At 42.5% G+C, this 15,168-nt stretch overlaps 1 protein-coding gene across 1 annotated transcript in view; it reads right to left on the bottom strand.

Annotated features, from left to right (window-relative positions):
• Window positions 1-670: 670 nt before the first annotated feature.
• Window positions 671-15,168, bottom strand: part of rps6ka5 (ribosomal protein S6 kinase, polypeptide 5) — an 18,485-nt gene continuing 3,987 nt past the window's right edge. The window contains exons 6-17 of the mRNA XM_031847580.1: window positions 14,814-14,897; window positions 14,551-14,654; window positions 14,306-14,456; window positions 13,952-14,113; window positions 12,484-12,609; window positions 11,179-11,312; window positions 10,181-10,274; window positions 9,157-9,327; window positions 8,641-8,832; window positions 6,998-7,157; window positions 6,506-6,669; window positions 671-6,225 (exon numbers count right to left, since the gene is read on the bottom strand). Coding sequence (XP_031703440.1) covers window positions 5,932-6,225; window positions 6,506-6,669; window positions 6,998-7,157; window positions 8,641-8,832; window positions 9,157-9,327; window positions 10,181-10,274; window positions 11,179-11,312; window positions 12,484-12,609; window positions 13,952-14,113; window positions 14,306-14,456; window positions 14,551-14,654; window positions 14,814-14,897 — 1,836 coding nt within the window. The 3' untranslated portion in view covers window positions 671-5,931. The remainder of the gene's footprint in view (window positions 6,226-6,505; window positions 6,670-6,997; window positions 7,158-8,640; window positions 8,833-9,156; window positions 9,328-10,180; window positions 10,275-11,178; window positions 11,313-12,483; window positions 12,610-13,951; window positions 14,114-14,305; window positions 14,457-14,550; window positions 14,655-14,813; window positions 14,898-15,168) is intronic.

Raw genomic sequence — 15,168 nt, 5'->3', positions numbered from 1 at the left:
ATAGATGACCTTTCACCTGTTCAATGCATTGATCCAGATCCTCCCTGGTGACAAATTACTTATATTGATTTTTGTCACCTAAATAAAAATCTGTAGTGGAGCCTCCCTCTCGTGTGTGAACCTGCTCAACACCAAAAAACTCAAATATCACCGATTGATAAGTAACTTTTTCCAATACGCAGATTTGACACAAGCAGTGATTGTGAGAGAGCGTCCTCTCCTGTCAGTACACGGGAGTACACAACAGAGGAGACGACGTGGAGCTTTATCCTCTGTGGAGAAAAGAGCTGCCACAATTAGTCCATCAGTGATAGTCCAAAGCAATCAGCCACTAATTTAATAATCATTTCATTATTTAATTCTTCAGCAAAAATGCCAAAGACTCACTGGTTTTAGCTTCTAACATGTGAATGGAGCTGCAGGTTTTGGGCTGTTGGGTGAGGGGAAAAAAACAAGCAATGTGAATAAGTCCATTTTAGTATTTTAGGTGAAATTATTAATTAATACTTGATAATGAAAATAATCATTAGTTGTAGCCCTACTGGAGAATATATGTAATATTTGATATTTGAACAGTTGAATATTTTCTAAAAGGATTCAAAAACACTAAAGCCCTTAACTTCTAAAATAAATATGTCTTCACAGATAACACTAAACAGGACAAACAATCTAGAAACACAAACTGTTCTTTATTGTTACTTTACACACGAACAGGAATAGTCTCTCATCACCCACATTGGAGTTCATTCAGATCTTCCTCTGAACTCTCACACTTGTATATCTGTCATACAATATCAAATTCGGGTGCATCCTAAAAATCACTTTTTAAAAGAGACTGGAAACCTTTCGTCAGGTCCACACTGCATAAAACTATTTTAATCAGAGCACAAAAATAATATAACTGGACATTTACAGTACGTACGGTTCACTTTGTAAGACACAAATCTTAATTTGGTTATAAATATGCATTTAATCGACCTGGAACATAAGACATAAACCTCTAGTCCTGCTAGACAACATGACGAATTCTATTTGACTTTTGAAGCATATTCAACACGATCTTATATCCGACTCATCTATGAATAAATCGTAAAGTCTGAAAGGAGTTCATGCTGCACAGGAAACTGTTCTCAGAGTGGCACTTTATTAAACACCGCCATCTAGAGGCGGCTCGCTGAAATAAAGTTCCCATGTCTCCTAACATGCCTTTTAAATTTGAATACCATTTTTAAAATATAAAAAAAAGATGTGTACCTTAGTCGAGATCAATAAATGGACAGGAAATCGTACATTTATTGTCCTGACAGATCGTACACACAAAATATCTTCAGTAATACAGTTGAAAATGAAACCAAATGTCTATTAAAAGACTCATGACTGGTTTCAGGTTATTATTACAAGTACAGATGTATTCAGCCACTAAGTAAAGCATTTATTGAAGCAAATCAAGGTTTTCTTCCTCATATCAATGGTGTGCCTAAAGACCTGAATGATGAAGTTCACAGTGCCTGAAGAAAGCAGGTGTGCACATGGTGTATCCTTGCAGTACAAGTACTATTCGGCGTTGAGGTTTATATTATGCTATCATCTCAGAAACAGACAGATGAATAAGTCAAACATCTGAACCTGCACAAAATCAAAGAGACATTTCTTTTCCTTTCTCGTTTTACAAAAAAAAAAAAAAAATCAATCGCATGATAAAAATAACATACAAGTGCAAAGTTTTGCCTTTTAAAGCTTGATTGCGTGTTTTTAAAACAGTTTAATATTGAGCACTCTCAAAGGGAATCACTGCTACAGTACTTGTTGACACGCTTCAGTCACAGGACAAGGATGTGATAAGAATCAGTGGAAATTGAGAAATATTGACAGGAATCAAGCAGTAGCACATGCATGATGGTGACGAAGAGGATGGTCGTGTCTAAAGTGACACGTTGGCATGAGGACTGAATGACATCGCTAAAATCTTTTGTACAGAAAAGCATCAATGTTTCCCTCAAGAAACAAAACACTAAAACCTTCTCATGTAGCTTTAATCTCCGCTAACGATAGCGTAACGCTGGGCTGAGTAAACCTAATAAATACACGTTGCTGCTGAAGTGTCTTTGAGCAAGACAAACATCTGGTATCCAGCTTTGGTTTTCTGTGTCCGTGATGCGAGATATCAGTGTTTGTGTTACTCCCAGCATCGGAAACATTACCCTTAAAACTGTAATTTCCATTTCTTTTCTCATTAAAACTTACAGAAAACGTTCCTATTTCTTTGTTTGGTCATTTGAGTAAAACTGGCCCATCAAAGCAGTAGTTCCTAAACCTTTATGTCTGGAGTTTATATAAACCTGGGTGTCATTTAACACTATTAATTATACGAAATTGAAGACCATATCTGGTCCGGTAAGCTGACACAACCTGAAAAAATGTATCCGATTGTGCCATAAAATTCTTTATACGACTTTTCCACATATGCAGTTGTACTCCCAAAGACCTTGCTGTGTAAAATCAGAGGGTTTCCCCTTTAAGATCAGCCTCATACCGGCTCCTTGTGGAAAGCTACTTGTTTTTGCAGCACCACCACAGGTTTGGTGACTTCAGCACCGGACAGCTCCATGTGATCTCAGAGCCACACTAGTCGCAGCATCTGTCTAAAAGAAATCATCACTTTCACAGACAATATATCCACAACAGCACGATGACACCTTCAGCACCAACATCCGTCTCAAAAGCACAGACTTGACTTTAGTACAGAAGTAGGAAAGTCCCCAAATCCTATGCTTTGAATTTAAAATGCAGTCACTTAATTACACAACAGTCCAAACTATCTGCCCCTCTAAGTAATGCTGCAGAAAGGGTACAAAGGTGTATCTTATCAGGTGGGATACTTTCAACCCTCACTCAGAGAAAAAGCAAAAAAAGGAGGAAGCACTGTGTGCAGGAAAATGACCTTTCATTCATGTTCCAGGGAACCAATAAACAAAAATGTCTCACAGCCAATAGGACGTCAAATCAAAGCTGGCTTCTCTTCCTCATAGTGGCACACTGAACAAGTTGTTGATCAAAGGAGGGAAACCTAGTTTTAAAAATCTGCCCTGGAGAGACGTTGGTAGTGAACCGACCCTTTTCCTGTGATACACTGTTATTTTCCCTACGAAGAAGAAGGAGGCAGTTTGTGGCGTACGGTGTTTTCTTTGGAACAAACAGCACTGCAGCACATCAGCTAATAGAGCCTGGCTCCCAGAGGGGAGCTCAATATAGGCCACTTTTCCTCTTCCTCCTCTTGAGCTATTAATACACCCAAACAAAAGAAAAGAGGCTTAATGAGGCAGCAACGGGGAACTCGTGCGAACTAAGTTAGAGAAGAGCTCGGCAGTTCAGATCCAAGGATTCTAGCTCTTCACACGGCCGACGGATTCTACTTTGCTGCTTCTGTTGTGGCTGAGAGTACAGTATATGCACATGGCGCCCTTTTTACGCATTATGTTTGGACCCATTTGGTGAGGCCTTTCTGAAATGGCAAAAAGCAACACAAATAGTGACAAGTGATGCATAGTTTAAAGCATAATAATGTGCTGGATATGGATATTTCAAATCCTATAAAGAATCTCAACAAAACACACACTAAGAAAATTGTCTGAGCTAAAAAACATCCAAATGATTTCATCAGTTGGACAAAACACACAGAAACCTTGATGTATGTGAAGCATTTCTTTGCATATTTGCATGAAAGGAAAGATCTCATGCAGCTTAGAGCAGCTACCTTGAAGTTAATGCTTTGGTTCAAATTCAGAGTGCATTAAAATGGAAGAAGATGAGGGGGTGTGTTTAAATGCACACAGTAGTCCAACTAGTTTGTATCCTGATCAACCAGGAGAAACTGCGTCTCGGCAGCTTCACATACTTAACACAAATACCTCCGTACACATCAAACAGAGTACAGTATTTCAAATATCACCATGAAAACAGACTAACACATACTTGCAAAAAACGATTAACAGAGCACGGCGTTTACTTTCCTAACTCTCCTGGCTAACACCAGTATTGTAACATTGGGACATTACAATATTCAGGCTATTGTTTAAAAAAAGGGGCTTTTGGTGTTTAAACACCTCAAACAGTAAAACTTCAAAGTCCCGAATTCAATCGGGCATATTCAAATGTGCAAGTAAACAAACTTGCATCAAATCAAGTGACAAACTGACAAAAACGCCCCTAAAAACAAAGTGAAAGAAGAGGTTGATGTTTCAGTTCACATCACGCACCGGGGACCAAATACTAACCAGATATCTGCCTGAAAACGAGAGCTGTCACACAGTGCAAAGATCACCACTTCAGTCATGCAGTACAACATGGTAACTAGAGCAAGGGAGGATGTCAACAACAAAAGCATCGTTTGTTTGAGGTCTGTCCTCGGGGACTTGGTGTTTCTATCAAGGGTAGATGTTTTGCAGTAGTTTTAAGACTTTGGCCAGTGACACAAGTGGCAACTTTCTGCACTATATGGCATTAAAATGTCCTAATGTAGCACCACCCTTAACTCGGAGACTTAAACCTGTCCATTACCTGATTTGATTGCATTTTCTTGGCAAATAAAACGTTCCATTTTCAAACAGTTTGGATTCATCTGAAAAGGAAGCCTCTTGAAGTTGCCCTTTGGCGTCTTGGATCTCAGAAAACTCAACCTTAAATGCCTTGACGCAATCACCTCGCACTAAGCTGATTGGAACCGCACAAGGCAAATCCACTGCTGGGGTGAACACTGGCTTGAGGATCGGACCGTAGTCCCACATCAGAGGCAAAATTAAATGTAAATATAGATCTTCTTGTGGGGTCACATCCCCTCAGGCTCAGTACTCCCCATACAACAATATAGAAAACCACACATTTGGCTGAACACACTACATCCACATTTAGTTGTTCCTATAAAAAGATGTTTACTGTTGCTTTTTTTTTTTTTTATCCTTATGAACAAGGATATTACTTTTTGTTTTGACCACTGGACATAGCTGCAGTTCAATCCCAAAAATTCACCAGCCTCCAATAAAAAAAAAAGTCCAAAGGACTTTGGTAAACATACATTTGACAACCATTAACCCGTAGCTAATGGTGTTAATCTCTTCTTACCTTTCAAAGCCTTACAGTGTCTGCATGACTGTGTAACCTACAAGAAGCACTGATGTCTGATGATTAAAGATGAATGAACAACCATGTGGCTACATGGAAACAGTCTTTTGAGCTGATAGGGTAACACTTACACACGTACACAAAAGACTCACTGTATCCACTATTTCTTTTCAGATCAGTCTGAACCATAAATAAGTTAACAATATAGCTTATCATAAATAAATCTTAGTCTGTAAAATTCACATATAAACAACCTGCTGCATCTTGTAGAGAAGTGGGCCGACGTCACGTCTTCTCTCCCTTTGACAACGAAACACAAAGAATCCATGATGTAAACACTACGACTTTCCCTTTAAAACCTCTGGCGGCGTGGACAAAGACAACGGGGCGGACAGAGAGCGAGCTGCGACTTTATGACGAGACCGAAGATGTCTCTCCAGTGTCTGTCTGGGCCTGGGGCAGTAGGGCCGCCCCTTTTCTCATTGTGGACACTGGAGACAACTTCTTCCTGGTCCGGTCCCTGATTGAAACAGTCTGTGTGTGAAAGAGAGAGAGAGAGAGAGAGAGAGAGAGAGAGAGAGAGAGAGAGAGAAATGAAAAGGAATAGGCTATTGCTAGTGAAGGTTGATTGACTGATATTGAGGTGTTGCTGCTCCTGCTGCATGCTTTGGAGACGTGCGGACGTCCATGCAATCGAGCCAGATGCAGAGAGCTGCCAGGGACGGAGAGAGCCGTCTCCACGCCGGTCCGAGCCATCCTGTGGTTCGTAAAACTGTCTGAATTTCCCTTTTTCTTTTTCCTCCTCTCGCTGTCTTACTGTCCTTCTGAGAAGTGAAAGGCCGGATGCGCCGGTTGGTGCTCGGAGTCGGTTCCCAGGGCCAAGGGCGTGGTGAGAGGCGTGCTGTTGGAAGGCTGCGGCTTGGTGTTGCCCTCTGGGAAAGTCTTCTCCTGCGACTGGGAGGAGGACGACGAGGAACGGGTGCTCTCACTGGAACTGCTGCGGGTCTCTGTGCTGGTACTTGTCTTTTTCATCTTCCTCCTCTTGGCTAGTGGCGCTTTGTCCACCGTTTGCAGGCGGAAACCTTCCCGCTTACATTTGTTGAATGCCTAGGACAAAGAAAAGGGGATTGGTGAGCCAGATGTTTTCCAAGGGATGCACCCATCCTGGGATGCAACTCATGATTATCCTAGTAATTATTTAAGAACACCCGTTTTACTTTGGTTAATTAACATAACGAATCTAATAATAATCTGTGTTTAAGAGTGGCTTTCCGTAAAGTTCATGAGCAGCAGCAGGTTTACACACGGAAGCCCAAAGTTCCTAACCTGACCTAAAGACTTCCTGACCTACATCTGAAACAAGCGTGCACTGCTGGGCCTTTCTTACATTAAAGGTAGCTTTGACGTAAGTGTGGACGGAGGCAGTGGAGGAGCCAAGAATGTCCGGCGTCATGAGTGGGTTGGAGGACAGCTGGCTGTCGTCCTGGAGCCAGGCATTGTAACGCAGGCCGCACATCTTAATCCTCTTGTTTGGGTCCACTGTCAGCAGCTCTGCAGGAACAACACACAGATAATTACCTTCGGTGCTCCAAATACGTGAGTGAGGAGGCGATTTCCTCTTCAGGTAGCTCAGTCGATGTGAGCTACTTTGTGGGTTAAAAGTTCAATCTATGATCCAATTGTTTAGTCAATTGTAACTCTTGGTTACAAGTGGGATTACACCTGTACTTTGTATGTTCTTAATATGGGAGAGAATGTGTCACGAACAGATTCAAATGTAAATGTGCTCTAACCCACAGCTCCAAGGTGACATAACATCTAACTTCCAGCTCAGTTCAAGACTCTGGCGTTAAGAACAAGCCACCAGGTCCATCCTCACCCTGGATCAGGTCCTTGGCCTGCTGGGACACATTCCTCCAGGCCTCGCCTTCAAAGGAGAAGTCTCCCTGCTTGATTTTCGTCATAATTTCCTCAGCGCTGGTGTGGCTCAGGCTCTTCTCCTGACATTGAAAAGGCACCTGCCCAGACAACATGGTGTACTGCAAACAAGAGGACAAACCCCACAATCTGTTTAGTTAAAATGGAAAATGGAATCATTTTGTACAGTCAGTGTGGGGCAGGATATGCTACATTTCGCCTACAATGAGCTGGGAGAGTTTACTGTGTTCTAACTAATCTGCTGTTGGAATAAACACATGCTTTGAAGGAGCTCTTGACCGATCACGACTGTCCACGATATTCCACTGTTATGCTGCATGTTGTTGGCCGTGGCTGAGCCAGCACTGAACAGAAGAGCGCTCTGTGCTCAGATGAGTGAACAGGATGCGCTCACCTTGGCCCACTTACATCTGATTTCTCATTATAATGACAGGGGTTGGGAACAACCCTTTTGGCAGTGGAGGATCAGTCCTGAACGCTCCCTCCCTCTCTGTGTCGGCTCACTTTGCTTCCAGGGCTTTGTGCACACGGCTTGTCAGTACCCATTTCGTCAAAGCTCCATGAGGCACACTACTCTCATATCCCCCCCAGGGGGCGTCGGTGTGAACTTGCACAGAGAGCCCAGATTGTGTTCGGATGACCGGCCAAGTACAGAGATCTCTCTCTCTCTCAACTCTCTGCACTCTCCTTTGAATTTTCCTCCTCTACACAGAGAAAGGTTGGATTAAGACGACGTCTCCGCTTTGGGGAAGTAACGTGTCGTATTAGTGCCGTGTTTAACCAGCTCTGAGAGCCGGGCCGATTGCTCTTCGCTCCGTGGTGAGCGTTAAACTGTGTCAGCTCACCACAGGATGCTGAAGGTTGTCGTGCTAAACAAGAGAGGGAGATGAATATCATGCAAATACGAATAAACCGAACATGCATACATTACATGTGTGCATTCAGACGCTGTATGGAGCTCATGGTTAAACAGTAATTTGGTTTTAGAAATGCTTTGGTTAACATTCAAAGTGGCTCAGAGCTGAGGATTTTATTTATTTTTTTTCAAAATATAGATTGATATAATCAGGTCACTTTCCTGCAGCATTGTGGAACGTGGTAGACTAAACTAGGCCTGAGCTAGCTATCAAATAACGATGCTCCTGAATAGAGCTAATCAAGGATCTATTATTCAAGCCTACTCCTGACTGAGCATCAGTGTCTTCAAACTGAAGGCATCATTCTGATGAGGGGCTTAAGCTTCCTCAGTAGCTTTTAACCTGATCATGTCAAAAAGCCTAATTTAAACATGATGCATATTATGAATTATAAAATCTTAATACACTCTGGTTTTTAAAAGTTAAATCACATTCTCTTTGCATAAATGTTTGCAGATTTGTTTCTCGAGCAAAGCAACATCTCTGACCATTAATCATTTGGATTGTTTACAATCTTTGTTCAAATTGCTGTAACATAAAATACTTAACGGGCGGCTGCTTTGATTATTTCCCATGGGGATGATGTGGAGTTAATAATGAATGATTCTCCATCAGTTCAGATTTGATGTTAACCGGAGCAGGGCTCTGGTGTCCCACACTCACTCACCAGAATGACCCCCAGACTCCACAGGTCACAGGACTCATCATAGCCGTCGTACTTGAGTATCTCTGGTGCTGCGTACTGCAGGGTGAAGCAGGGAGTCTTCAGGAGTTGATTGTCTGGTGGTTTGAGGCGAGCAAAGCCGAAGTCTATGATTTTTATCTCCGAGTTCTCACTCTCGTCTGTGAAGAGCAGGTTCTACGAAGCAATTGGAGACATGAACAGCAATCATTTCTTTCTGCTCGGTAAAACTGGTCCGCTCAAGAGTGAACCAAATTAGACATCAAGACTTGTCTGACCAGGTACTTTTGACCCACGTTAGGGTCAAACAATTTTACTCTTGTTTTGTGGAAGATTGCAGAGTCAGAATGGCAATACGACACATCATAACAAGTTCAGAGAAACACAGTCATTCCTTTTTAAAAGCTTATGATCCAGTGTGTCTGTATTCATAAAAAAAAAAAACACAGACAGACAGAAAACAATGTTGAGCAGCAGTCCTGCTGAGTGCGTGTCCAATACCTCCGGTTTAAGGTCCCTGTGCACCACTCCGACGTCGTGCATGTGACTGACGGCCGACACCAGTTTTCTCATGATGCGGCTGGCCTCCGTTTCGCTGAAATGCTGCTTCCTGCGGATCCTCTCCAGCAGCTCCCCTCCACCGAGCAGCTCCAGAACCAGGAACGTGTGGAGCTACAGCAAACACACAGGAGCACACACACTACATTTACACTTCTCACCAACCTCTGTTACACTCAATTGTAACCCATATACTCCGATATCCTCTGAAATTGCTTTTACAGCTTGAAGTGCATGTTGGAAGCAGCTGAATCTTAACGTGTGAAATGGTGGATGAGAATTTTTCTGTTGCATAATAAATATAAAGAGAAAAAATAAAAAAGCCCATTCCTGATGTTGAGATCAAACTATAATGGTATTGAGTAAAAGTGAAAGGGGCAAACAAAGTGGGAAGGGAATAATGTGTCTGGGCGGCGGGGTAGAGTTTCTCATTAGCGCTGGGCTTTGGGAACAAAAGCAGGACTCGGTTGAGGCGAAGCGAGGCAGCGCTGCTTTGATCTGGGTCACAGGCCTCTGAGGTACAGTAATAACCCCACTGAGCTCATCAGGACTAAAGTGGTGCTCCTGGGCTTGAAGGACCGGTGCTAATGAACCTGTACACAGTCAGCCACACGGACGCACCATCGCAATAACCGAGGTAAGCTACGGTTTGAACACATGCACACTTAGTTTGGTTCAAGTGTGCGGCTCGATTAGCAACACGAGTAAATCTAGGTTGTTTCTGTTTGGTGGCAAGAAATGGACGTTTGAACAGCTACAGTTTAAAAATACCTTTAGTGTGAAACATCGAGAACACGGGGAGATGTTTATAGGACAATGCATGGAGAGATAAAGAAAGACCTCGAGGGCTTCTAGCATCTCCCTTAATCAACCTTGTTCCAGTTCCAGGACTTGTTTGAGCTGCAGTCTCAACAGGCTCCAACAGAATTCACGGTCACAGTTGCATCCTTTAAGTTGTGAACCTTACCTGGTCGTGGTAAATTTCATGTAACTTGACAATGTTAGGGTGGCCATCACAGAGCTTCAGGGCCGCCATTTCCCGCTGCGTCTGTGCCTCCATCCTACAGCAAACACATGCAGGAACCAGATCACAGTCACGAAATACAACGTAAACACACACACACACACACACACACACACACACACACACTAGAGGCACAAAGTCACTTTTGCAGAGGAAGGTTTTTGGAATTATTTAACAGGTTTTCAATTGACTTTTTGGTCCATACTGGGCACTTTGGATTCAAGTGTCTTTGATTTATTAGCAAATAATGAAGTCAGTATAATGTAAGAAGAGAGGCTAAAGCAGGGTTTAGAAAAGAAAACAGAATATTACCTTTCTACTTTTTGTATGACATTTGTACAGTACAAGAGTGAGTTGTGTGGGCCGGGCATTTTGTTCTGCTTTGTTCTTTTCCCACAATGTTCAATTTTTGATTTCAGAGTCATTTCTATCCTTTTTAAAGTGCAGTTTTGCTCTGCTGATTGTTTTCACCCCGACACGGACATATTGGGCTCACGCGTTTGTGTCCGGTGGATTGCCTTAGTGAGGCTCACTCTTATTAGAGCCATAATATGTGAGTGTTGGAGTGTAGTGTAGGACTGCAGTCAACACACACGATCAAAGCTTGTTGTTTTTTAGCAGTTTACAGCAAAAATAAACAGGTTTGTGAGCAGAGATGCATTTACATATATTCAACCCACGTCTGGCAACCTTTAACAGACTAATAAGGCAAATAAAATCAGAGAAATGTGACATTATTTAGCGTTCATCAAATTAAGACCCCAAACTAATTTCATATACTTTGAAAGATTATGTTTAGAGTAGGCTGATAAGGGTCCAACTTCTGCCAGGGGGAGGTGGAGGGTGGCCGACTGATTTATCCAGTGAAACTATAAACATCACACAGCCAGAAGCATCGGAGTAGACAAACACAGAGGAGCAGGCAGGATGTGAGTTTGTACCTCTTGCTGACGATCTTGACTGCGTATTTCTGTCCGGTCTTCTTGTGTGTGCACGGTCTGCAGATGGAGAAGCTGCCCTCTCCTAAAGCACTGTCCTTCAGGTCCATCTCATAACTCACATAGAACAATGAGTCCTGCAGAGCAACAGAGGACCAAAACAAGATGTTTGGTGAAATAAACATTTAAAACGGAAATCACTAAAGGGTTCCATAATTACAAATGGCCTCAATTAAAGAATGGTCTCAATGTTGTGAGGTCTTTCATTAAAGTATAGTTAAATAAAGACTTTGCACACTCTGATTGCAGTTTTTAATCTTTTCTTTAAAGAATACTGGAACTACTGCTGCTTACATTACATAAATCACTTTTCTTGATATTCCATATTATGTCTCTTTCTCTACACAAAGATTCATACAGGTGAGGAATAAACGTCTTCTTAAATTGAAGTCTGATCTAGAGTTCTTATTTACAGCATTTATATTAAACATGCCACCTAATTCAATAACTACTGAACAGCCTGAAACCTGGAGTCTCTTAACTGCTGTGTCTCTGCATTTTTTAAATTTTCTTAAAACGTTTATCACCACCCAGTGATCTGCAGCAGTCCATGAAATCCATTTCAGGGAGCAACCCAGTACACTTCTCTTGTTGTGCAACGTTCTGAAGTTTCAGTTGCACACAAAAGAGAAACGTGGAAGTGACAAATGTATGAAAATCTAGATTATCCAGATCTGTACTAAGATATTAAAGATCACTGCAAGACAAGTAGCTGTTCAGCAGCTTCCTGTTTGTGACAGAGAATGGCATAAAAACATGTAGAGCACGGTGAGCTGAGGTCTTTTTGAAATTGTGAGCACATTTGGAGCATATTGTTCCCCGACTGCATGGCTGAAACTTCCCTTTTAATTTGAATTAAACATTGCGAAGAGGTTTTTGGCTGAAAAGCACTAAAAAGATGAATTATAATCCTGACCACCAATATACCAAATTTGATAATAAATCTTGAAAAACAGCACAGTTTGCAGAAGGTACCCAGGATGTTGATGGTAAGATTGGAACCCAATGAACCCACAAAAGGCAGCGCTCTGCTACCTTCTCAAATGCATTACGTTGAACAGAAAACACAAGTGCATTGATCAACAAGCATCGTTAAATAAACAGGGCCGTTCCTGAAAACTGAGTAAAACAAGTACAGTAGGAAAAAAAAAGTTTGAGTGGAGAGAAGGAGGAAAAAATATCATGTCTGTGCAGCAGCCATTAGCGTAAGTGTGTTTGTGGCGGGGGATCCAAGTCCATTCATCTTACCTTCATCATGGCGCTTCGGGCCACCGCAGCAGAGCCCGGCCTCTCGGAGCCTCCGCACAGCTGGACAGGGTCGTCCATCACCACATTCCTCTTGAACAGGATGGAGGGGGCCATGAAAGAGTAGCCCTGCACACAGGAACACATGAACTCTACGTGTTTACGTTTAAAATGAGGGTCGGACTATAAGGACAGAGGGAAATGAAACAACCAATGCTGCAGTTTACAGCCTCAGAAATAGCTTGAAGCATTAAAATCCTCCTGATTACACTATATGTTATACATTACAGTCATTTATAGGCACTTAATGTGCTTTATATAGTTCCATATTTACAGTAAAACTTGTTTTTCTTCAGATGCTTCTATATCAAACCAGCCTGTCAGCTCCACAAATAACCCAATTCTGTAAATGTGTGAGTGACAGTGGCTGTCCAGCTGTTCCTATTGTTAGGCCTGTCATTGTGGAGCGCTGCCTGCTTAATTCCAGCTGTGGGGAACCCAAAGCTTTGAGATGGCATTAATCTCTCTCTCCCTTCCCCCCTCCCCCCTTCCCCCCCCCCGACACACACACAGCTGTTTGGTATGTAGTGACAGCCATGGATGGACGGAAGGATGGGTGGTGAATGAATGAGATGCCCTAAATTGCCAGGCTTGAATATTTGATTGCTCTGCTGTGAAATTACATCTTGGCGCTCTTAATGCAATTTTAATTTTGTTTTGTGAGGCACCGTGGGGGAGCAAGTGCACGATTTAAAATTGGGATTGCTGTCGTTATCTCAGAGATTGCTAGGCTTGCAAATTATAAAGAACCCAAAATTTCAGACTATGTGAATAGCAGCTGAGAGCGAAAAAAAGCCAAGATGAAGTTGGCAATCAAAGACTGAAGGCGTAACCGAGACAGACGTGATGATGCTCTCAAAGTGTAACCTTTTATTCCACGAGAGAAGCCCGTTAATGGATCTATTGATCTGCCGAGCTCAAGCATCCAGAAGGCAATCAGAGTTGAAATTTCATGCAATACATCAGACAGCCATCAGCTGGCACAGAGTTGTGGGCCATATTATGGTTCAAAGCTACATCAAAAATAGTCATTCACATCTGTTACTTCAATAAGAGCTGCATATGGCAGCAATTACTTCAATAAAAGACTCTTTAGTCAATTTGAAATACCAGTGCACACAGACAGACTCATGTTGACTTACAGCAACCTTTTGAGGACATTCAAAACTTCAGTTGATTACTTGAATTGCTCTGGAGTATGACAAATATAGTCGCAGACAAAAAGTGGATAATGTATAATGCAATTTTTCATCCGTGTCAACATCTCACACGGCCTGCTACCGAAGCCCGGACGAAACACGAGCACAAAGCAGATATAAGTGGCGTCCTGTGCAATGACCTGCAGGGAGCACAAAGCAATGTTCCTCTATGTAAACAACTAAACAATGAGTCACAAACCCAGAACTCCCACCTGAAAGATGCGGTCACAGTTCTGAGGCAGCGCTGCGGGAGAGTAGGTAGGGTCCATCTCTGTGAACTCCTCTGCAAAGTTGCTGACATCCAGCTCATCTCGAATCACCGGCTTAAACGGGGCAGGCACCTTCTTAGCTGCCAAGTCCTCCCAGTTTATTTTCTAAAGTGAGTTTAGAAAAAGAAAAACATTGTGGCTCATCCCCCATCCGTATTAACCTAGCTTATACAAACACTCAGTCTTTCCTAAATGCTACTCACTCAAAAGCAGCCCTGTTATGTGGAGTAACAGCCCACCCTGCCACTTACGTTTTCTAAATATTGTGAAATATTCAAGACAAGCAATGAGCTCCACCTGGTAAAACGGGTGTTTTTTGACATTCTCCGCTCCATTAGGACTCGAGCCCAGTCTCTTCTTTGGATCTTTGACGAGGAGTCGCTGGATGAGGTCTTTGGCCAGAGGTCCCATATCTTTGGGGAACGGAGGGTCCTTTTTTAAAATCCTCCTGTGACGTGTGAGACAGACATGGTCAGTGTTGCAGAGTGATTTAACAGAAGGTTGGCTGAAACCTGTGGCTGACGATCAGGGAGAATCCATACTTGGCAATGTCTGTGTGCGAGTTCTCATTTCCATCAACGGTGAAGGGTGATCCGCCAGTCAAAAGCTCATACATCAACACGCCGAGGCTCCACCAGTCCACCGCCTGGAATGCATGAAAGCAACCAGCCGTGACTTTGGTTTAACAGACGAAACGAAGAAATCTCACTGGAGAGCTCACGCATTCAGGGATACAGAGCGGAGAGCCTGGGCTGCTTGATTTGATCAAACAGATGACAGCATAAAACATAAAACTACAAATTACCTTGTCATGTCCAGACTCTCCTCCTTCCACAATTTCTGGAGCCATATATTCAATGGTGCCACAGACAGAAAACGCCCTTTCCACCTGTTTTAACAAAGGGACAAATAAAAAGACACACCTTAGAATCAAAACATGACAAAAGATAATTCTTAGTGCCTATGCCTGCAAGAGGGCGGGACTTTGTGTTCACATTTCAAGTAGTGAATATATAAGAAAAATAATCTTTGCCAATGTCTTATGAGGAAGGAAATGCATTCATCAAGTTCGTTCCGACCTCAAGGATCCAAACAATGCGTTTTGGTGACAAAACACACACACACACACACACACACACACACACACACACACACACACA

Source organism: Anarrhichthys ocellatus, unplaced genomic scaffold (genome assembly GCF_004355925.1).
Source record: "Anarrhichthys ocellatus isolate YVR2014 unplaced genomic scaffold, GSC_Weel_1.0 scaffold7, whole genome shotgun sequence".
In the NCBI taxonomy this organism is placed as follows: Eukaryota; Metazoa; Chordata; class Actinopteri; order Perciformes; family Anarhichadidae; genus Anarrhichthys; species Anarrhichthys ocellatus.
This window is presented reverse-complemented; position numbering and strand designations above follow the sequence as displayed.